Below are 25,590 nucleotides of genomic sequence, written 5' to 3'. Positions count from 1 at the left end.
ACAAAAATTTTCCACACTTTGTATGCAGAAAAATCGCTTCGGAAAAAAGTTCTCAAAAATCAATTCGAATTTCGAGAGAAGTTTTCCGTAAAAGTTGTTTATCAATGATTTGCATAGTTTCTCTAATTCTTTTTTAGAATATTCTTTGAAGTACGAGGATGGTTCTTACGGAGAGAAAAGTGGACCAGGGGCTGCCCTATTCGAAATAAAATAGTGTATGATGCGATTTGCCTGAAACTTTGTATAGGTGTACTACCCTGACTAGCTCTTTATTTGAGAAACTTTTCATTCCGGGAGGCGTAACATGGGCTTACTTATTTCACAAAATCTCATTTTTGTCGCAATTTGTTTGAAATGTATTGATTTAGGCAGCCTTTCGAAAAATGAAAATAAGAGACCGTAGTGGGAATAAAATAGGGGAAGAAATAAAGGGAAGATTTAGGGAGAAGGAAGAATATGTGAGTAGAAAAGGGAGACACAAATAAAGAAAGTGCGAGGGGAAGTTGGGAAGAAGAGGAAGCATGTGCAAGGAAGGAGATGAAGAATAGAGGAAGATTGAGGGATGGGCAATAAAGTGGGAGTAAAGGAGAGCAAAGTACAGAATGTAAAAGGGAGAAGATACGGAGGGAGATAGGGATCGAATATGTAGAGAAGGAGGGATGAGCAAGAAGTTAATTTTTTTTTTTGCAGAAGCTGCAGTGGGAAAAAGGTTTCCTGATATAAGGGTCAGGTCATCCCTAACAGCCGGAACGAAAGTAAGCCCATCACCCCCATTAGAAATACCACCCACAAGGCAAACTTTTTCTGTTTCTCTACCCTATCCAACAGAAACCTAACTTTTACAACAGACACCACCATACGCACAATTATTGAATCTGAGAACCTCTTCTCGATGTCATACGACATAGTTCCCCTTATATAAAGAGAGGACCCGTGGACTCTGCATTTAGCAGAATCATTACTTGCCAACTACGAGTTTGAAGGACTAAATTGGTTGCAATATAAGAATAGCTACAGAATGGCGATGGTTCATCAGTTAGTTAGACTTGAGTCTTTGTGTGGAGAAAATTATTGACTTTACGTAAGTAACTGCCGACGTCGTTCGGGGTAAAGAAACGTTTGACCAGCGTACAATGCTCGCTTACATTGGTACCAATAAAGAAGTGAGCAGGCACACCAACGCCTTGGTGGAGTTCGAGGTCTGCCTAACAGCTCTTCCATTCTATGGGCCATGGCACCCGATAGCGAAGCAAATCCACATTCGAGTTAAGAAACTCATCGGGATTCGGATATCGACCACCGCCACCACGATGCTCCCGTAGGGCCTATCCCAAAGTGTGTAGAGATGAAGGAAGTTCCGAGCGTTTATCTGCTACCCGCGGTAAGACTTTTGCAGCCGGAGCTACTTTCTATTGATTCAATATATTTCGCACCGGCGGCCTAGAAAAATTAGTATCAAATGAGGTAAAAACCCCATAAAAACATATTACACACTAACCAATCTGATCATAGCTGACCATCCTCCGTCTAAATACATCAAAAGCATACACGTACAACAATTCAAATGACCGACTAATGGAAAAAGTCGCACTTACATATATCAAACCCATTATCCCCAATAATTATTCCACGCAACGCCACATACACACACCCCTCCTGGGCGAATGGAGATTTCTTTTCCCCTCCGAGCCGAGCCTTGCCTCCTCCCTTGCCTTAGCCAACGGAGAAATTGATCCTGTAAAGAAGTTTGCCAACTACTCCTTAGCGCACTCTCTGAGTATTAACGTTGTTGTGATAGGTTAGATTAGGTTAAGAGGGCGTGCGTCGGTGATACCCACACTTCCACTCTGAGACATTTTTGTCCATTATGAGTGCCCTCAGTAAGTACAGGGTGGCGGCAAATTCGTTTAGCCTCATTACCTCCTAGCGGTCCTCAACGAACCACTTACTTTCCCTGATGAACCCAAGAAGAAGCGAGACGTCCACCTTCCCAACCTCTGCCAGGCTGTCGAAGAAGCGTGAGTGCAGAAATCTAAGACTTCTTCTTTGAAGCGCCGGGCATTGGCAGAGAAAGTGGTAGATCGACTCCTCTTCCTCCTCATCCTGGCAGCGTCTGCAGAGGTAGCTTGTTGGTATTCGCCACCGTCGTAGTATTGGTGCGATAGCAGAATGACCTATGATGACACCCGTAAGTACCCCCACCGCAGGTTTGTTCAGTTTGAGAAGGAAGCTGGTGCCCTTCCTATCCAAGCATGGCCATAAGGACCTTTAGAGTTCGCAGTCCATAGCAAGTCCGTTGCCCTGTTCTCATATTCGTCGATTCTCCCTAAGACACAACTCAGCGGCGGTCGGATGGAGCTGTCCACATCACTTATGTCTAAGTCGGAACCTTTCCTAGCCATCTCATCCGCGAGTTCATTCCCTTCAATGCCGCTGTGCCCAGGGACCCAGCAAAGGGAGACATTAAGATGACTTATAGAAGCCATAGAGGCTCTACACCTCCGCACGATATCCGATTTTATCATGTTGGACTCTAATGCCCTTAAGACGGTTTGGCTGTCAACAAAGATTGTTACGTCGGTGTTGGAGACCGCACTATCTTAGAGAAGCTTTGCCGCTCTGTATATGGCATAGACCTCGGCTTGGAATACACTGCATGCGTCAGGAGGTCGGAATGATTGGCTTAGCTGTAGATGTACATCACAGCTCCATTTTCGAGCCGTTGGTGTATATTGTGATGCCCCTGCCGTTGTCTAGGCCTACTTCCCATTCCCCCTTGAAGGATATCGTATGTTCTGAACCTGGAAGTCCAAAACCACTGTGATGTGGTCTGTTTTGGATGTTAGGTCGGTTATTATTCCGTTTAATTGCCCCTTCGTCATATCGTCCAGAATCGTCGCGTGTACGTGCTTAGCTGTTTTTGTGATAACTCACAGTTGGGTATATAAGGTTTCATTCGAACGAATTCAAAATTTTGTTTACTTGCTTTTATTGCATATTTTATATTGACTTAAAATTTTTTACTCGCTTTAGATAGATTTTTTTCGTGTAGCGTGTGAATGCTGGGGCTCGGCTGTTTTTCATTTGCTTTCAAAAAAACGCGGACGGCACGGCACAGCGAAACCTCTGGGGCGTAGTACAAGCAGTGGCAGTAGATAAATAATAAAAAATGAACGCTTTGTTTGTGAGCCCAGCAGCAGCAGCGGCCACATTAGGCCGCGTATGTGCAGCGCAGAGAATGACAAGTAAAACGTTGTTGTGTAGCGCATCGCCAACAGACGACTTTGACGTCTTGACTGTTTTGCTTTTGCTTATTGTTGGCTTGAATTGTTGAGTGTGTGAATGGATGGATGGATGGTTTTTTGGTTGTTTCGTAGAGTTGGCAAGTGGCAAAGCGGCATACCTGATCAACATAGCTGTTTTAGTCACCAACATGATATTGAATGAGTTGTATGCGCGCGTTCGAAATCAACAAAACCGTTATAGACGAGTAACTAAAACATGTGATTAAGTACAAGTATTAAGTACGAAAATTTGTCAAGACGATTTGTGTTGTGAAGATGTGAATCCTAAATGATACCTACGTACATAGTTTTTGAGTTTTTGATATAAAATTACTGCTTCAGGCGCAGTGGTGTAGTGCAGTGGCGGTGAGGTGCCGACTGACGAAACGTAAAAAAGTGGGCTAGTAATGTGAGCTGCTGTAAGTTGAAATTTAATAACAGCAACAACCACGATAAATTCGAAACTTGAATGCAAGCAAGAAAAGTGTCAACCCATCTGCTAAATAACAACAACAACAACAATAAAGGCAGACACAATTGTAAGACCAACAATCGAAGCTGCAAAAATGCAACAAGGTGCGTCATATAATCGCTTACCACAACAACAACAATAGCAAAACGCAAACAGTGCTACAGCATACTTCCGATTCGCTTCAACACCAACTGGCTTTCTTTCACAATCAAAATGTTGTTTATGCGCTTCTTGATATTGCATGTGTGAACTTCTTGCTGCATGCCTAAGCGCTCGGTTGATTGTATTAAGAGTGTGCTAGTGATAGTATTTGCAATTTGCCAATTTTGTGAAAGTCAATAATAAACACAAAACATGTGTACAAACCAGTACGTGTTAAGTGTATGAGTACAGAGAAAGGATAAAACGTATAAAAACAAAACAAAAATATAAAATAAATAAAAAGTTAAAACCAAAAAATACAACAACCACATAATATCATCAAACGCATGTGAAGTGAATTTACAAATAAATGAGTAAACACTCTTCCGAAATCTTATGGTTAACACTTAAGTAAGTATAGGAGAAATATATTTACGTAAATACACACATATTTCAATAAGTTCAGTTAGTGTCGAAAAAAGCAAAACTTGAAAGTGTGGCGAAACAAAAAATCAATAAATGCAACAGTTAATGTTTTGTTTTTTTTTTTTTGAAAATGAGGTAAAATGTGTTTGCATGGCGAATTTAAAGCGTGAAACAGCAAGTACAAGCAAAAATTAAAACAAAGCGTAAAAAAAAACAAAAAAAAGCAAGTTGCGTGTATGAGTTTAAATAAATGCATAAAAATTAAAAGAAATGTGTAAAGAACCTCAGGCTAGGTACACATGAGAATTTTGGAAAAAACTAAAGACTAAAGCTACGAACTTCACTATTCTACCTTCGATATATCTTAATAAAGGTTAGATATTATCCATAATATGCTCTTCAAAAGAAGGGGTTTATTTTTATACCTTTCATGAAAATGAAATGGTATATTAATTTCGTCACGAAACCCAAAATTGTAAGTCCTTAAAGGAAAATAGATAGACCCAACATTAAGTATACCGAAATAATCACGATGAAGAGCTGAGTTGATTTAGCCATGTCCGTCTGTCCGTCTGTCTGTTTGTATGCAAACTAGTCCCTCAATTTTTGAGATATCTTGATAAAATTTGGTGAGCGGGTGTATTTGGGTGTCCGATTAGACATTTGTCGGAACCGGCCGGATCGGACTACTATAGCATATATCCTCCATACAACCGATTTTTCAGAAAATGAGGATTTTTGTCATATCTTATTCACTTTAACAGATTGAAGCTTCAAACTTCATCATATACTTTCGTATATTGCACATATTGTTGCCTGAAAAAATTGATGAGATCGGTCGTATATATAGTATATATCCCCACAACCGATTGTTCAGATAAGAAACTTTTCGTAATTACTGCCCTATTTTAAGAGCTAGAGGCTTCAAATTTCAACGAATGCTTACGTATATAGCATATATTGTTGTCTGAAAAAATCATAAAGATCGGTGGTATATATATTATATACTTCATATAAACTGTCATTTTTGTCCCTCTTTTACGGTTAGAAGCTTCAAAATTCATCAAATTTCATCAAATAGTTACGTTTACGTCATATGTTTTTGAAATACGTGATTCGTAGTCATAGTTTTTACACGCAGACCACAAAAAACCTGAAACTTTGCATCCTCACACAAAGTACCTAGCTGTTTTTTATTTTATATTTATCTTAAAAATCGTTTAGGTATGTAGAGCTGTTCACTACATATTTCTTATCTTATACATCCGATTATTCGGAGATTACGAACGGGATAAGATTATTGTTCAGCCCCATTCTTGAAAGGTATGAAGTCTTCGGCACAGCCGAAGACAGTCCCGTTCTTACTTGTTATTTTTAGTTTATTAAAAACTTTCATTCGAGCTCTAGGCCACACAAATATATATACCAAAATGTCAAAAACCGATTTTGTTTTTGCATATACAGTATTTGACTTTATTGTTGTCGAACATACGAAGATCTGTTTGTATGATTTTTAATAATCGGGGATTGCCCATATTGCTTTTTTTTTTTTTAAATGTATGAAAACATTTATTTGAAGCAATTTTTTAATTTTATAATTTATTTAATAATTTGGGAAAAATTTAAACAACGTGACATCAGGACGGACAAGGCGACAGCTGTTTCGATTATACCTTGTAAATCTCTTCAAAGCCTTTTCTCCCGGGAGTGGGAGTCGAACTCGCACCCCTACCATTTCAACTATCGTAGGGGTGCGAGTTCGACTCCCACTCCCGGGAGAAAAGGCTTTGAAGAGATTTACAAGGTATAATCGAAACAGCTGTCGCCTTGTCCGTCCTGATGTCACGTTGTTTAAATTTTTCCCAAATTATTAAATAAATTACGAAGATCTGTTTTTGACATTTTGATATATGTATATATTTGTGTGGCCTTGAGCTTGAATAAAAGTTTTCAATAAGCAACAATACTAAGGGCGATAATAACTACAAAAAAAAACATATTTTTTTGTTGTATTATCCGCCTATTGATAAAGGATTCAAGGTTCGAAACGAGCTCAAGGCCAGAACAATAATTTATTGTAATGATTATTGTTTTTTTAATTTTTCTATAATTGAAAAATTGTATTTTGTTTTTGGAATAGTAAGTAGACAATTTTTCAGACGACCTGCCATAGCTGCGCACATAGATCCATTTCGAAGGGTGCTAAGCCTTCATCATCAGTACGCTTTAGGCACGCTGCCCTAACCATTTAGCTATACATGTATACAATTATAGAAAAATATAAAAAATAAACAATAATCATAAGAAAAAATTATTGTTCTGGCCAGGAACATTTTTTAGTTTATTAACAAACTAGCAGACCCGGCAGACGTTGTTCTACCCTAAATTTGGTCTATCTGCATATGTTTTAATAAGCTTATTCCGTCTAACTCTGCCCTCACCCCTCTACTTTTTCCTAATCTTTGTATTCACACCTCCCTCCGTATTTTTCGCTTCATCTATCTCCATCTTCCTCTCATTCTATCTCTTTCTCTGTCTCCTTCTCTCTTTTCTCCTCTCTCAAGTTTTTCTCATTCTTCTTCATATCTTAATGACAGTCCCAGAGGGTGGTATGTATTTTATTCCAGTCCCATTCCGAGTCTCAGTCCCAGTCCCACTCCGAGTCTCAGTCTCAGTCTCAGTCCCAGTCCTAGTCCTAATCCCAGTCCCAGTACCGTGCGTTTGATAGGCATATTTTATAAACGAATTTTACGATTGCCCCTCTTCACATTTTGTGTGAAATCTCCGAAATAATTTGAGATATTGAAATAGATCTCACATAACAATGCAGTACTCATTTCTACCTTTCGTTTGACACCCATGCTGGAAAAACTAATTTTGGGTCAATAACTCTGGAACCGGATAAGATATCCTGATGAAAGATGTCTTAAATTTTAGGATAGACGTCTAGTAATATAATAGTGAAGGTTTCATTCAATTCAATGGAGTAGTTTTTGTGTGTGGTGGGCATAATGGTAAAAAAAACAACATTTTTGGTCACCCTGGGTCCACATTTTGGGCAATAGCTCGGGAACTGGGTGAGATATCCCAATGAATGTTATCCTAAGTTTTAAGTTCGACGTCATGTGATAGAATGGTGAGGTTTCATGCAATTCTAACTAGTAGTTTTTACGTGATGCCCGGACAATCATACAGACAGACAGACAAAAATTCTAAAGATTGTAGATTTGGGTTCCGTTGGTCCAATAACGACCTCTCCTCTCAGTTTTTCTTGAATATCTTTAATGTACAGACATCAACTTTTTACAATTTTATTATATGTAGAGATTTGTACACGTGAGGCTATTGTCTCTTAGCGTATACCAACGTTCGGAATATTTACCAGCAATACAATATTTTTATTTTCTAAATTTATTTTTGTATAAATAAATTATGAAAACTAATCGCCCTAATTAAATCAAAATACTATCAACTATTCTATGTATGTATGTTACACTGGGTCGATTTATTAACCGATATCGCGCCATCGATTTTTCGATAGGATTTGGGCTCAGAAAAAAAAAGTTCCCCAAAATAATTTTCAAGCCTGCGAAAAAAATTCCGAAAGTGTCAAAACACTCCCCAAAACCCAAAAAATGTATTTTTTTTTTTTTTTCAAAAAACTGTTATCGCCAACGTTTTTGGTCAAAAAATTTACTAATTTCGCTATTTTTTTTTCACAGGCTCGAAAATTAGTTGTTTGGGTATGCGTAGTGGAACTTATTTTCCTGAGCCCAAATCCTAGAGAAAAATCGATGGCGCGATATCGGTTAACTTTCGTCCATACAAATGTATGAATGCTCAAAAAGGTATTTGATTAGTTTAGTAAAACCAAAAATAAAATAATGAATCTTATTCAGAAAAAATTCAAATAAAGCCAGTTTCAAGCGTATGGTATTGCGTTAATGTTATTTGGTAGCGAGTTCCATAGTTTGATGGCACTGACAAAGAATGTTCTACGTGGAACAATAGAGTTGCCATTTCTGTCCGATTTTGAAAATCATAAATTTCTAAAGAGGTATTACAGTTGCCTTTTATAGATTAAATCGTGCAGGAACGTTAAATTGGGGTAGTTCGGAAAACTAACGAGACTGCAGTTAAGTATCTTGGAGGAAAACTCCGATATATGATCAAATTTACGCTTAGAAAATACATATCGAGCGCAGCTGCTTAAAGCCCGCCGCAACTTTTTCTTTGACTCACTGTCGATATTGCCGAAAATGATCCCCCCAAAAGATATCAAGGGAACTATAAGAGTTCTCACCACTTTCAATTTCACATTAATTGGAATTAAATGTAGACCAGATCCTCTGATACGACAATCGGGCGACAAAGATATACTTGAGCGTCGTCAGCGTACAGATGTATCGATACGCTCTTGGAAATATTAGTCATATCATTAATAAAAATATAAAACACAATTGGGCCAAGGATGGATCACAGTGATACCCCCGAATCAAGACTATAATCTCCGAGCAACTAGTTCTCGGCACGACTTTCCGCAAGCGACCTCTAAGCAAATTTTTAAGCAATCTCACGGAACTATCAGAGAATCCGTAGTATTTACTTAATTTTAGTAAAAGAATAGAGTGATCCACTGTATCGAAAGCATTGAAAAAATCCAATTTCTGCCATGAAAAGCTTCTAAGTGAAAACTCATTTGCTTTGCTAATGCCGTTCGGAGTCGACATAAAACAATTTGTAGGAAAAATTAAAAGAAGCACGACGCAAATTGGAAGGGAAAATTTGCCTAAAATCTCTTCGGAGGTTATCGCGCCTTACATTTTTTTTTAAATCCTGGTACCTAATTGGAAACACTACGGACATATGCCATTTCAACTTAACCTAACATCGAAGTTACCATTCGGACACATCATACGGCTTCATGCCTATCCAATGTGTAACTATACTGCAAATAAGATGAGTAACTTTGCCGGGGACTGATCAATTTGTTTGATTATTAACTAAGGATGAAGGAAAGCTACTAAAAGCATTCAATTCGTCAGAAGGACCAGCCAATTAATTTGTAGTCATGGAAAGGACTTTTTGCGTCTGGTTTTTTTTTTTTGTGTACAAACGTGCGTACTTAAATTTAAATTTCAATCGCATCGATATTTGCAGGTGTCTTTTGTATACTCGAAATGGAATGTAAGGCGAATTGAATTAAAAAAAACTGTCATAATTTATTTAATGATAAAGTGGTAGTCACTACATTGTAAGGACGTCTAGCACACAACCTTGTCGTTGGCTCATACACTGTCATGTTTAGCTGCAGAGCTTCTACTTGATTTTGTATTACTTTACAATCGGAACCGGCCTGAATATAAAGTTGATTGCTTACCGGTTTTAACTGCGTCGCATATTGTTTTATTACTACAGGTGCTGCTCTAAATTTCATTAAATGGAGTTCACTGCAATCACGGCAAGCGTAAAAAAAATGTATTATAAAAACGAAAATATTTAAAGCAAGTAAGAGAGTCTAAGTGCGGATGTGAAACAAGATTATATACTCAGCAGTGTCCTTCAATCGTACAGTTTATTTAGTTTCAGAAATATTGCTTTCCCAAACTTCATAAGGCAAATCAAAGGGTCATTTCATGGGTTATTTTTTCCTAAATTTCTCATCATAAGAAAAAAACATGTTTACCCCTGCAAAAAATCATGCGATTAATCCCTAAGGAGAGCGGTCTGCGATTGATCTCTTTTGGTCACATTGGAGTATAATTGATCCCCTTTAGTCCCTTTTGGGTATAAAGAGGATGGATCAAACAGTACAAAAAGGATCTGGCCGATAGAACCCGTGGGGGTATAAAGAGGACCAGTGTGACACTACCCGTTCAGACATAAACGGGTACAATTGGTTTCTCCATAGGACATGCTCAAACAAAAGGGATCACTCCAACCCATATAAAGAGATAAGAACAGTCTATAGTCGCATATTCCTTTGCGACTCATCCCGGATTCATCCTAGACTAATCGCATTTTTTTGCAGGGATTCTACACGGAGCCATACTTCCCGAAATGCTGGAAAGTAGAACTGAATTTCGATACGATACCTAGCCGATTTAATCGATCATCACACCGAAGATCCTAGGTTCAAGCCCCGAACAAAGTACCATCGAAAATTTAGAAAAAACTTTTTTCAATTAGAAAAAAGATTTACTTAGCGGTGTCGCCTTTCGGCAGTGATTACACAAACACTCCGAGTTTATTTGTGTCATGAAAAGCTGTTCAGTGAAAATGTATCTGCCTTGCAGATGCCGTTCGGAATCGTCATAAAGCATGAGATCACGTCCCGCCAGTTATTAGGAAAATTTCAAAAAGAGCACGACGCAAACTGGAAGAGAAGCTCGGCCTAAAATCTCTTCTAAGGTTATCACGTCTTACATCTGTTTACTTGTTAATGTTGTTACAAATAGGAGAATGCTCTCTTGATGTATTTGAAAAATATGATAAAGATTTACTAAAAGGAGCCAGGTAAACAAAAGAGTCCGGAGGCTTTACAGACGGAAAAAAGTTCCAGTTAGATGTGGGCAGTGCTGAGATCTTATAAAAAAAAATAAATACAATCGCGTTATACCTTTAAGGAGATACTTATTGATTGTTTCCACAAATTTCCGGGACGTTACCTACATGTTTTATGCTGACCCCCAACGCCATCTGCACGACAGACGAATTTTAGGTGAGAAGCTTTAGCTGGCAGTTATACACTCGGACTGTTTGCTAAATCACTGCCGAGTGGCGAGCAAACAAAATGTCTTTACTTAGTATGTGTGCTATGCCACCGAACACCGTTAGTCAAATCAAATATATATGGGGTATTCCATCCCATGTCGACCAATTTTGAACCCGACCCCTTTAGAATTGACTAAAGTTTTTTTTTTCTTTTTCTAGCTTACGAAAGACGTTTTTCAGAATTTTTTCAAATTTTTTCATTCAACTCAAAAAAAGTTATGAATTTAAAAAAAACACCGTTTATGTTTTCAAAATGCTATAACTTTTTCAAAAATTGACCGTTTGGGATCTTTTTTTTTTAAATTTGTTTTTAAATCTACTTTTCGGAAAAAATACAAAAAAATTTTTAAAGTTTCTTTTTTTTAATTTTTCAGTTTTTCGAGATTTTTCGAATTTCGCCATTTTTTTTTCTCATAAAAAACTTCAATCAATTCTGCAATCATCCCCACTAATCCCGGAGTGGGTCGATTTTTTTTATATTTTTTTTTGTTTAATTGAAAAAAAAATTTTCAAAAATGAAATTTTTTTTTATCAATTTTATTTATATAACAAAAAAATGTAAGAAAATGATTTTTAAGTATTCTTTTCTTTACATTTTTACATTATTTTTAGAAAACTTACATGTTTACTGTGTCAGTCATTAATCCTGGTTATTTTAATCGTAGATTACCATAATATATAAAGAAAAGAATACTTACAAATCATTTTCTTACATTTTTTTGTTATATAAATAAAATTGATAAAAAAAAATTCTCATTTTTAATTAAATAAAAATAAATATAAAAAAAATCGGCCCACTCCGGGATTAGTGGGGATGATTGCAGAATTGATTGAAGTTTTCTATGAGAAAAAAAAAATGGCGAAATTCGAAAAATCTCGAAAAAATTAAAAATTAAAAAAAAACTTCAAACATTTTTTTGTATTTTTTCCGAAAAGTACATTTAAAAACAAATTAAAAAAAAAAAGATCCCAAACGGTCAATTTTTGAAAAAGTTATAGCATTTTGAAAACAAAAACGGTGGTTTTTTAAAAATTCATAACTTTTTTGAGTTGGATGAAAAAATTTTAAAAAATTCTGAAAAACGTCTTTCGCAAGCTAGAAAAAGAAGAAAAACTTTCAGCCTATTCTAAAGGGGTCGGGTTCAAAATTGGTCGAAATGGGATGGAATACCCCATATATATGACAATACATACGAGTATATAATGCGGTTCGGACGCAACAATAAATGGAATGTGAAAGTATGCAAAACTTAACGAAGCTAAGGGGAAATTTGACTTTGCTTAAATGAGACATTAAATGGGATAGGGCATAGGGTTGTACATTTACGATATCTGAAATTTCTTTTTAAAACGCTGGATATAAGCTTAAGTACGGTTACGGACGCAACAATTTTTTCTCAACCAATACTCTCATGACATTGGAATAATATTCTTTGAGAGACATGCGTCAAGTTTTAGGTCTAAGCGAGTAAAGAAAATCTGTATACCTGGAATTTCGAATATACCCTCAAAAACCGGGATTAGGGGCCATAAACCCCATTTCATAAGCGGAGACACATACCGGCATATAACTTTCCATGTTTTTATGCTTCGATCATTTTTTTAGGTCATTCAATATAGTACGTTTTTTTTTTAACCAGTGTTGCCAGAACCTTTCCAGCAAAAATGCCAGATTGACAAAAATAAAAAGCTAAACAGGCTAAATAAAAATTTTTAAGGCGTTTTATTAATTGTTTTCATAAAAGACATAACAGAATAAAAAAATGTTAATTAATTTTTACTCCAATTTAATAAAAAATAACAAAAATAGTTAGCAGGTGCTATCTGTGTTTTAATTTAAAAGGGGTACATGATAAACAAAACTCTACTATTGTCTATAAGTTTTCGTAATATGTTTGAAGTAAATGTTTTTCTATTTGCAAAATAAGAATGCCGATCGGCTATTTTCAATTAGGAAATCTACTTTTTGTCCTTTTAAAGAACCCATGAAAGATGTAAACTCTACATTCCACACTGTCTGAGAACCTCTTCTTCAAGTTTTTGGTATATGTGTCCTTGAATCATGAAAGGGACCTATTGTGCGAAAACAAGTTTTCGAGAAAAACGCGTGTACAGTTGTTGTTTAGCTTGACTCTGTGCAGCGGCCGGCCGTTGTGAATGAATTTTGTAATTAAAATTTAAGTAACTTCCCGATAAGCTACAAGCTTGAAACTTCGAATATAGTTCAGAACCCAATGACAATGCAATAATTAGAAAAAAACTCCGATAGGTGGCGCATGGATCAAAATATTTCAAAAAATCGTATTTGTGGTCCGATTTGGCTTTAAATGCTAGTTGTGAACTAAGAAAGATAGAAAACTGCGGTTTGTTCCATTGGAAAGAGCGTTCAGTTTCCTATAAGAATCACTCAAAAAGTGAACAACGGCATTTTCGCACGGCGTGGCCCCGCCCTTTTTCATTTAATTTGACTAGAATACTTTTAATGACATAAGTCGAACAAATATTTACCAATTTGGTAAGGGCAAAGCTTCTATGACGATAACAGTTTTCTGTGAAAATGGGCGAAATCGGTTGAAGCCGCGCCCATTTTTTATACACAGTCGACCGTCTGACCTTCCACTCGGCCGTTAACACGATAACTTGAGCAAAAATCGATTTATCTTTACTAAACTTAGTTCACGTACTTATCTGAACTCACTTTATTTTGGTGTTAAAAATGGCGAAATCCGACTATAACTACGCCCACTTTTTCGATAAAATGAAAAAAATGTCATAATTCTATACCAAATACGAAAAAAGGGATGAAACATGTTGATTGGATTGGTTTATTGACGCCTTCACATATACAACTAAGGGCCACTCCCTTTCAAAACCTTCATTAATGCCTTTAGTTTCATACCCATATCGTACAAACACATTATAGAGCCACCCCTGGTCCACCTTTATGGCGATATCTCGAAAAGGCGTCCCCTACAGAACTAAGGCCCACTCCCTTTTAAAATACTCATTAACACCTTTCATTTGATACCCATATCGTACAAACACATTCTAGAGTCACCCCTGATCCACTTTTATGGCGATATCTCGAAAAGGCGTCCACCTATGGAACTAAGGCCCACTCCCTTTTAAATAATCACTAACACCTTTCATTTGGTACCCATATCGTGCAAACGTATTCTATAGTTACCCCTGGTCCACCTTTATGGCGATATCCGGAAAAGGTGTCCACCTATAGAACTAAAGATCACTCCCTTTTAAAATACTCTTTAATACCTTCCATTTGATACTCATGTCATATAAACACATTCCAGGGTTACCCTAGGTTCATTTTCTATATGGTGATTTTCCCTTGTTTTGTCTCCAAAGATCTCAGCTGAGTATGTAATGTTCGGTTACACCCGAACTTAACTTTCCTTACTTGATTTTTTAAGCAGATAAGATTTAAACGAAGTTTATTGAAAATCAATAGTTATATTTTTTATAATTTCAGATTCAATCCCACTAACGCGACGATGGATGTCTCATCAACATAAAGTAGAGTGAGAAGAAATGAAAACAGGGCCACAAAAATTCAATACAAATTATCACGTTTTTGTGCAATAATAGCAGTTTAAACATTTAAAAATTGAATAAAAAAGTTTAAGTAACAAATCCACTAAACAAGGAAGTTTAAAGAAAAATCAGAAGCAAAGGGTTTGCAAGAAAATAAAAAAAAACGCCACAAAGTAATCAACTAAAGAAAATTACAAAGTGATCAAATGAGGAAGTGTTTGAAGAAAAGTGCAAATATATAAAGAAATATCGATAAAGTATTGTGGTGCATTGCTGAATAATTTTTTGTGTAAATATATAAATAATAGCACTAACTGTAAGTGCGGTGTAACAACGTGTGTAATTCATGCCGTAAATTGCATAATTGAAAAAAAAGTTGCAGCCACAAAGAAACGAAGAAGTAATTGAAGAAATAGAAAATCCACAAAGCAAATTAAAACAAAATCGAAACGAGCATATTACAGTTTAACTACAATAACAAATAAAAGAACAAAAAATAAGTACATAGTAGAAGGGCGGCAAAGTGTGAAGTGTCTGAGTTCACAGCCACAACCAACGCGGAAGAGCCAAGACGTTGAGCAAACACACATGCCGCAAGAAGCAAGTGAAAACAAGAAGTGCCGATCAGGGGCAAAGTGAGCTGTAGGGTTGAGTAAGTGCCTGCTGAAAAATAAAACAAAGCTAGATGAAGTAACAGAAATAAATTACTACTAAAATTGTTGCTACTTATAACAACAACAACCTTCATGCTAATCTTTTGTAAAGTTGCTATTTTTCACACGCAGCTAATTAACAAGAAGAGAAACAAATTTCAAGAAGCAGCAGCGAGATATCTAGACTTAATTAACGAGAAAGAAGCGATTAGAAGAAAATAGAAATAAATAACGATAATGACAACAAAAACGGTTATAAACACAAATATGCCATCAACGCGTGGTATTTCGATTTTAATTGATGATCAAGATCCAATAAAACCGCCACAGCAACAACATGAAAAACCAGAACAACAACATTCTAAACATATCAACAATGCGCAACAACAAAGTTTAAGGTCAACACAGAAAGCGGAGACTGGCAAGATTACCATTTATCAAAATACCACAACAAAAACAACAACACAGATGGCACCAACACCGGCGACAGCAATAACTAGAACAGTGCTCACTCAGTTACAGCCACAGCCAGGTAAATTGGTGGCAAAAACGACAACAAAAACAGCAGGAGCACCAAAAAATGGTGTTAACGATATTAATAAATATGCGTTTAATAATGATATTGATAATAATGATGATAATTATTATTATGCAAATAATGAGCATAGATATAATAAACAACGTCATTTATTTAACACACAAAGTGGTGAATTTGAAAATGTTGAGCAGACAACTGGTTATAGCACAATTAAACAAACAACATCAACTGCAGTGCCAACTTTTCCACACTTACTCTTGAAAGTGATGAGTGAAAGAGGAAAAACTGAGTATGAAAAGAGCGCTGCTGCTGCTGCTCAAAATAACAACAACGAAGAAATACACGAAGCATGGGATGGCGAAAAAAGAAATGTTATGGATGGTGGAAAACTGCAAGCGGTTGGGATAGCAGGTGTAGCAGGGGGCTTAGATGGACAGAGCAACAACAACAACAACAGCGAAGGTATGAAAATAAACGTAAGCACTCATACAAACGCATTGTCGACTACAACGAATGAAGTGGCACAAGCACAAAACACTGCAATTGGTCAAATTCACCAACATCGCATGATGATTATACAATGCAATGGCAATAATGAAGCAGCTAATGATGAGCTGTCTAATAATTATGAGCGCACCATTAACCAAAAACAACATTATCACACTGGATCACCACTTGTTGTAAGAGAAACAATCAAGTCGACGGCGACGTTGACTGCTTCTAATGTGGATCACGAAGACAATGACGACGAAAGCAATAAACGTCGTGTGTCTGGTGTTGTTGCTGGAAATGGTCAAGACGCGTTTGAACGTATTTGTACGAATGATGACCAAAACGGTAACAAATACCAAGATCGTAGACGCTGCCATGAAACCACATCAAAGACGATAGACTGCAGTGCAGATGACCAACAGCAGCTGGAAAGTGAAGACGTAAATGCGAATACGAATGTGAATGCGATCGTTGTGAATAATAATAATAATAATGATTTACCCATAGCAAAGATAAATGCAGCAGAAACAAAAGCAATTATTAATACATATCCAACAATTAAAACAGAATCAAATTGTGCAAGTGCAGTGACCGTAACAGGTGAGGAGCTTAGTGCTCATTCATTTGGTGCAAATATAATAAAAACAGAAAATCAAAATCTGAATGAAAATAATTTCGCAACGAATCAAACACCATTGCATGTTTTGAAAATACAAATTAAACCACAAGAAGTGTATACAATCAATGAGAAAAAACAAGTGACTGTGGTAACCCTAAATGAGTTGCAGGTTGAAAAATTAGAGCAACAACAAATAAATGATTTAAAATTTACTCTTCCAGTGCATAAATTTGAACCAAAGAAAAGTGCGCGTCCAGCGTTGACGACGACGACGACGACGTTGACAACGAGTGAAAGTGCAAATAATTTACAACACAAGGCGAATAACGTCAAGAAAATGGTGCAAAAGCCTACAACAATAAACACAGCGAAAACAGCATTATCGCTTACGACAACGCCATCCTCCGCCGCAATGACATCAACGACAATTCTCAATTCGGGCGCGGTAAGCGTAACGACCGGCGGTGGTAGCACAAATCTAAATTCAAAAACGAATGCGAACGGTAACGGTCAAGGCAACGGTAATGCTGGCGGTGGCGCTCCAAGTAACGGTAATACTAACGGTAGCGTTCATGGTAACGGTAGTACTAACGGTAGCGCTCATAGTAACGGTACTACTTACGATCACGCTAAAAGTAACGGCACTACAAACGGCAACGCAAACACTCTTGCAATCGGCAATACAAGCGTTACCGAGCTGAACGCCCCCTCGGCACATCCGTCTTCGTCATATTTATATTATGTTATGTCCAGTGGACAATTTTCGCCATGCGACACACTAGACAGTGGTACAGGCAGTGATCTTGAAAGTAACGGTAATATCATGCCCGCTGCGCCAACTGCACAAAGTAAACTGCAAACAACACTTGACAAATTGAATGCAGCCGCTGCTGTACACGCTTCCACAGCCACAACTGCACAAAATGGTCTTACACCAAAAATGGAATTACTTTTGAAAAGCACTAAAATACGTCTGAATGCTAATAATGGCAGCACAAAAAAACCTCAACACGACACTACACACAATTCAGCCATAAAATATCACAACACAACAACAAATAGCGATCATTCACATGTGCGCAGTTTTACTGATAGCGAGGAAAGTGAAGCATCGTCACTTAGTTGTGATTCTTTGCATTCCACCGAATTTATGCGTCAATCATCTGTATCACCACCCACAACACCACCAAAGTCTATGAATGGCAGTGGTGTTACAACATCACGCATCAAAATGTTGGGTTCATTCTTGCCTGATTCTTTGTTGCGTGATATACGCGATCGTAAATTTTCAACAAATGATTTTGAATTGAAATATGGCAATGGGGGAGTTGATATCGGCAGTGGTAGTACTGGCAGCCCTGACGATGGTAGTGATGCTGATCCGGATGCGCATGCTGATGATGATGATGATGCCACCTCTACCACCATCACCAATACATTGCCAGATGCTTTGAATGAACAAGAATATATGAATGTTGAACATACGAAATTTTTATGTGAACGCAATACGAACAATATTAACACAAATAATAATAACAACAAACACAATACCTCGAAACGTTTATCGCTGCCAAATAAAACGTTTGTATTCAATGCGGAGAACGGTACTTTTGTTGATACGAAAATGGATTCAATGCCGCGTAAATATGAAGCTGATAAATATTACACTTTTCATGTGAAAGAACATGAGAATTTTCATAGTTTTGATATGAGCGGTGGTGGCGCCAGTTTCACAGCAAGTGATTTAGAAAGTCTTTCCGAATATGAAACGAAAGGCTTGCAGGATGACGCATTTGCCGGATATAAGGACATACGTTGCGGTTCAGCTACATCGACAATACGTTCGTCGAAAGGTACGGTGCGTGGTGTTAAGAATCGTGTGCGCAATGGAATAGCCACATTCTTGCAGTTGCAACAGCCAAATATGAAGGTAAGTCGTTTTGGGTAGGTTATAGTACATACAATCCCTTTAATATTGTCCAGTATATGTATTTGGATATAACATTTATAGATCAAATGGAGCTTTTTTCAAAACAAATGAAACTTTTTTAAAATCAAATGAAACTTTTTTCAAAGCAAGTGAGACTAGTTTCAAATCAAATTAAAATTTTTTTAAAACAGCTAACCTTTTTTTCAAATCAAATGCAAATTTTTTCAAATCATATGAAACTTTTTTCAAATCAAATGAAACTTTTTCAAAAGAAGTGAGACTATTTTCAAATCAAGTGAAAATCTTTTTAAACCCAATGAAAATTTTTTATAAATCGAATGATACTTTTTCAAAATCAAATGAAACTTATTTTAAATCAAATGAAACTTTTTTCAAAGCAAATGCAACTTCCTTAAAGCAAAATGAAACTTTTTTCAAATAAACCGAAACTTTTTCAAATCAAATTAAACTTTTTTCAAAACAAGTGAGACTTTTTCCAAAACAATTTAAATTTTTTTCAAATGGAATGAGACTTTTTTTAAATCAAATGAAACTTTTTTCAAATCTAATGTAACCCTTAAAGCGAAATGAAACTTTTTTCAAATACCCGAAACTTTTTTCAAATCAAATTAAACTTTTTTCAAAACAAGTCAGACTTTTTTCAAAACAATTTAAACTTTTATTCAAATCAAATGAAACTTTTTTCAAATCAAATGCAACTTCATTAAGCGAAATGAAACTTTTTTCAAATACCCGAAACTTTTTTAAAATCAAATTAAACTTTTTTCAAAACAAATCAGACTTTTTTCAAAACAATTTAAACTTCTTTTCAAACCAAATGAAACTTTTTCAAATCAAATGAAACTTCCTTAAAGCGAAATGAAACTTTTTTCAAATCAAATGAAACTTTCTTAAAGCGAAATGAAACTTTTTTCAAATACCCGAAACCTTTTTCAAATCAAATTAAACTTTTTTAAAAACAAGTGAGACTTTTTTCAAAACAATTTAAACTTTTTTTCAAATCGAATGAAATATTTTTTCAAATCAAATGAAACTTTTTTCAAATCAAATGCAACTTCCTTAAAGCGAAATGAAACTTTTTTCAAATACCCGAAACTTTTTTCAAATCAAATTAAACTTTTTTCAAAACAAGTGAAACTTTTTTCAAAACAATTTAAATTTTTTTCAAATCAAATGAAACTTTTTTCAAATCAAATGCAACTTCCTTAAAGCGAAATGAAACTTTTTTCAAATACCCGAAACTTTTTTCAAATCAAATTAAAATTTTTTAAAAACAAGTGAGACTTTTTTCAAACGAATTTAAACTTTTTTTCAAATCGAATGAAACTTTTTTAAAATCAATTCAATCTTTTTCATTTCAAATGAAACTTTTTTCAAAACAGTGAGACTTTTTTCAAAACAAATTAAACTTTTTTCAAATCGAATGAAACTTTTTTTAAATCAATTCAATATTTTTTCATTTCGAATGCAACTTGTTTCAAAACAAATGAAACTTTTTTTCAAATCAAATGAAGCATTTTTAAAGTGAAATGAAACTTTTTGAAGCAAACTGAAACATTTTTCAAATCAAATGAAAATTTTTTTAAAACAACTGAATCCTATTTCAAATCAAACGAAACTGAAATTTTTGTTAAAACAAATTAAACTTTGTTCAAATCGAATGAAACTTTTTTTAAATCAATTCAATCTTTTTTTACTTAAAATGAAACTTTTTTCAAACCAAATGAAACTTTTGTCAAAGCAAGTGAAACTTTTTTCAAATCAAACCAAAATTTTTTCATTTCGACTGAAACTAGTTTTTGGCTTGTGAGATTTAGAGCCTTCCAGCTGTGCTTTTACACCCAAAAACTGTTTTGCTATTAACAGTGTACAGTTGCAGCAGCTATCTCAGAAAACCTTTGGAAAACGTCCTTTTTCAGATTTTGATTGAAGAACGTCTTATTTCAGACATTTATTCAAAAACGCCCTGACGAGGTGTTTGTTCCAAAAACGCGCAATCTGAGCATTATCTCAGCAAACTTTCCAAAAAGGCGCGTGAACCCGCCTACTTTGTACAAAATAATTATTTCAAAAATGATTGGCCAAAACTCAAGAACAGTATAATTTTCACCATGAAACTCAGTAACGTTATGCCTGGGAAAAGCAGAAAAAATCGGTTGAGGACTACGCTTATTTTTAAACTGACCTTTTTATACTCAGTTGAGCAGAGCTCACAGAGTATATTAAGTTTGATTGGATAACGGTTGGTTGTACATATATAAAGGACTCGAGATAGATATAGACTTCCATATATCAAAATAATCAGGATCGAAAAAAAATTTGATTGAGCCATGTCCGTCCGTCCGTCCGTCCGTTAACACGATAACTTGAGTAAATTTTGAGGTATCTTGATGAAATTTGGTATGTAGGTTCCTGAGCACTCATCTCAGATCGCTATTTAAAATGAGCGATATCGGACTATAACCACGCCCACTTTTTCGATATCGAAAATTTCGAAAAACCGAAAAAGTGCGATAATTCATTACAAAAGACAGCTAAAGCGACGAAACTTGGTAGGTGAGTTGAACTTATGACGCAGAATAGAAAATTAGTAAAATTTTGGACAATGGGCGTGGCACCGCCCACTTTTAAAAGAAGGTAATTTAAAAGTTTTGCAAGCTGTAATTTGGCAGTCGTTGAAGATATCATGATGAAATTTGGCAGGAACGTTACTCCTATTACTATATGTATGCTTCATAAAAATTAGCAAAATCGGAGAAGGACCACGCCCACTTTTAAAAAAAATTTTTTTTTAAAGTAAAATTTTAACAAAAAATTTAATATCTTTACAGTATATAAGTAAATTATGTCAACATTCAACTCCAGTAATGATATAAAAAAAAAAATAAATAAATGTAAGGCGCGATAACCTCCGAAGAGATCTAAGGCCGAGCTTCTCTTCCAATTTGCGTCGTGCTCCTCTTGATTTTTCCCTACAAATTGGCCGGACGGGACCTACATGTTTTATGCCGACTCCGAACGGCATCTGCAAGGCAGATGAGTTTTCACTGAGAGCTTTTCATGGCAGAAATACAATCGGAGCGCTTGCCAGACACTGCCGAGGGGCGACCCCGCTTAGAAAAATTTTCTTCTAATTGAAAAATCTTATTTCTAAAATTTTGATGTTGCTTTGCCCGGGAGTTGAACCCAGGGCATACGGTGTGATAGGCGGAGCACGCTACGGTGGCCGCCAGTAATGATATGGTGCAACAAAATACAAAAATGAAAGAAAATTTCAAAATGGGCGTGGCTCCACTCTTTTTCATTTAATTTGTCTAGAATACTTTTAATACCATAAGTCGAACAAAAATTAACCAATCCTTTTGAAATTTGGTAGGGGCATAGATTTTATGACGTTAACTGTTTTCTGTGAAAACGGGCGAAATCGGTTGATGCCACGCCCAGTTTTTATACACAGTCGTCCGTCTGTCCTTCCGCATGGCCGTTAACACGATAACTTGAGCAAAAATCGACATATCTTTAATGAACTTAGTTCACGTGCTTACTTGAACTCACTTTATCTTGGTATGAAAAATGAACGAAATCCGACTATGACCGCGCCAACTTTTTCGATATCGAAAATTGCGAAAAATAAAAAAATGCCATAATTCTATACCAAATACGAAAAAAGGGATGAAACATGGTAAGGTAATTGGATTGTTTTATTGACGCGAAATATAAATTTAGAAAAAACTTTATAAAATGGTTGTGACACCTACCATATTAAGTAGAAGAAAATGAAATAGTTCTGCAGGGCGAAATAAAAAACCCTTAAAATCTTGGCAGGTATTACATATATAAATAAATTAGCGGTATCCAACAGATGATGTTCTGGGTCACCCTGGTACACATTTTGGTCGATATCTGGAAAACGCCTTCACACCACTCCCTTTTAAAACTCTCATTAATACCTTTAATTTGATACCCATATCGTACAAACTCATTCTAGAGTCACCCCTGGTCCACCTTTATGGCGATATCTCGAAAAGGCGTGCACCTATATAACTAAGCCCCAACGCCCTTTTAAAATACTCATTAACACCTTTCATTTGATACCCATATCGTACAAACAAAGTCTAGAGTCACCCCTGGTCCACCTTTATTGCGATATCTCGAAAAGGCGTGCACCTATATAACTAAGCCCCACCGCCCTTTTAAAATACTCATTAACACCTTTCATTTAATACCCATATCGTACAAACATATTCTAAAGTCACCCCTGGTCCACCTTTATGGCGATATCTCGAAAAGGCGAACACCTATAGAACGAAGGCCCACTCCCTTTTAAAAATACTCATTAACACCTTTCTTTTGATACCCATATCGTACAAACAAAGTCTAGAGTCACCTCGAAAAGGCGTCCACCTATAGAACTAAGGCCCACTCCCTTTTAAAATACTCATTAACTCCTTTCGTTTGATACCCATATTGCACAAACGAATTCTAGAGTCACCCCTGGCCCACCTTTATGGCGATATCTCGAAAAAGGCGAACACCTATGTAACTAAGGATTACTCCCTTTTAAAACACTCATTAACACCTTTCTTTTGATACCCATATTGTACAAACAAATTCTAGGGTCACCCCTGGTCCACCTTTATGGCGATATCTCGAAAATGCGACCACCACTCCCCTTTAAAACCCTCATTAATACCTTTAATTTGATACCCATATCGTTCAAACACATTCTATAGTCACCCCTGGTCCACCTTTATGGCGATATTTCGAAATGGCGTCCACCTATAGAACCAAGGCCCACTCCCTTTTAAAATACTCATTAACACCTTTCGTTTGATGCCCATATTGTACAAACAAATTCTAGGGTCCCTAGAGACACCCCTCGTCCACCTTTATGGCGATATTTCGAAACGGCATCCACCTATAGAACTAAGGTCCACTCCCTTTTAAAATACTCATTAACACCTTTCGTTTGATGCCCATATTGTACAAACAAATTCTAGGGTCACTCCTGGTCCACCTTTATGGCGATATCTCGAAACGGCGTCCACCTATGGAACTAAGGATTACTCCCTTTTAAAATACTCATTAACACCTTTCTTTTGATACCCATATTGTACAAACAAATTCTAGGGTTACCCCTGGTCCACCTTTGTGGCGTTATCTCGAAACGGCGTGCACCTATGGAACTAAGGATTACTCCCTTTTAAAATACTCATTAACACCTTTCTTTTGATACCCATATCGTACAAACACATTCTAGAGTCACCCCTGGTCCACCTTTATGGCGATATCTCGAAACGGCGTCCACCTATGGAACTAAGGATTACTCCCTTTTAAAATACTCATTAACACCTTTCTTTTGATACACGTATTGTAGAAACAAATTCTAGGGTCACCCCTGCTCCACCTTTATGATTTCTTTTGATACCCATATTGTACAAACAAATTCTAGGGTCACCCCTGGTCCACCTTTATGGCGTTATCTCGAAACGGCGTGCACCTATGGAACTAAGGATTACTCCCTTTTAAAATACTCATTAACACCTTTCGTTTGATGCCCATATTGTACAAACAAATTCTAGGGTCACTCCTGGTCCACCTTTATGGCGATATCTCGAAACGGCGTCCACCTATGGAACTAAGGATTACTCCCTTTTAAAATACTCATTAACACCTTTCATTTGATACCCATATCGTACAAACGCATTCTAGAGTCAACCCTGATCCACCTTTATGGCTATATCCCTAAATGGCGTCCACCTATAGAACTATGGCCCACTCTCTCATAAAATACTCTTTAATGCCTTTCATTTGATACACATTCCAGGGTTTCCCTCGGTTCATTTTCCTACATGGTTATTTTCCCTTATGTTGTCACCATAGCTCTCAACTGAGTATGTAATGTTCGGTTACACCCGAACTTAACCTTCCTTACTTGTTTTATTTGGAGTTTCGTGCAAGGAGGTAATGCTGTATGTAAGACTCTCCGAATGTAAGACTCCCTTCTTCCATGAAGGGCTACCTATTAAAACCTAACCTCCTCCGACTGCCCGCGCAAATCCCCGTACCGCTGACCACATGTAGCATTACTTCGGGTACGGGTGCACTCTACGTGAGCTCCCTGGCTACTCTCACGTTAATGAGCTCGGCATCCGTTGTATCGTTTACTGATAAGTATATGCCTCACATACATATGTGCTGACCGTATCCTATCTGTCGCTTCGGCAGGTCTTGTTATTGGTGACACTGTCCGGGCATAGGTCGCCAAGTATCTCTTGTACCCTCCTTCGCTGATCGAAGAAGTGCCCGCAACCTTGCCTATTCTGTGGTGATATTTGCTGAAGTGACCGAAACTGAGTGAGGTGAAAGTCTACCTCTCCGTGTGGTCGTTTCAACCAGGGATTCAGTTCAGGGATTAGTTCCCTAGTCCACTTTCCCACGGTACTGTTGCTCCACTGTTCTTGCCAGCGTCGAATCGATTCCTGCATGCATGCGCGACATGGCAAGAGCAGCTCTACTTTAAGGGACCTTAGGCGAATATAAAAGGCACTATCTTTGGAAAAATTAACTTCTTATCATGGCAATTTTATTTCTAAACTATATTTTTGATATTAAAATTAATAAATAATTTTGGAAATGGGTTGTGGATATGAGAGAGGGAGGGAGAGGGGCCCTCCAACAAAGGTCG

General features: G+C 36.6%; 1 protein-coding gene across 2 annotated transcripts in view; it reads left to right on the top strand.

Annotated features, from left to right (window-relative positions):
* The first annotated feature begins 3,258 nt into the window (after positions 1 to 3,258).
* The window catches only part of LOC137250729 (probable WRKY transcription factor protein 1), a 158,235-nt gene continuing 135,903 nt past the window's right edge, over positions 3,259 to 25,590 (top strand). Inside the window, exons 1-2 of one of the 2 annotated variants that reach the window (XM_067784055.1) lie at positions 3,259 to 4,308; positions 14,588 to 18,881. In XM_067784055.1, coding sequence (XP_067640156.1) covers positions 15,540 to 18,881 — 3,342 coding nt within the window. In that variant the 5' untranslated portion in view covers positions 3,259 to 4,308; positions 14,588 to 15,539. Of the gene's footprint in view, positions 4,309 to 4,379; positions 4,697 to 14,587; positions 18,882 to 25,590 lie in introns of those variants that run through there. The other variant, XM_067784056.1, reaches the window with a different exon arrangement.

This window comes from Eurosta solidaginis, chromosome 4 (genome assembly GCF_040869045.1).
Source record: "Eurosta solidaginis isolate ZX-2024a chromosome 4, ASM4086904v1, whole genome shotgun sequence".
Classification (NCBI taxonomy): domain Eukaryota; kingdom Metazoa; phylum Arthropoda; class Insecta; order Diptera; family Tephritidae; genus Eurosta; species Eurosta solidaginis.
The sequence above is the reverse complement of the archived record's forward strand: the minus strand, read 5'-3'. Positions and strand labels throughout refer to the sequence as shown.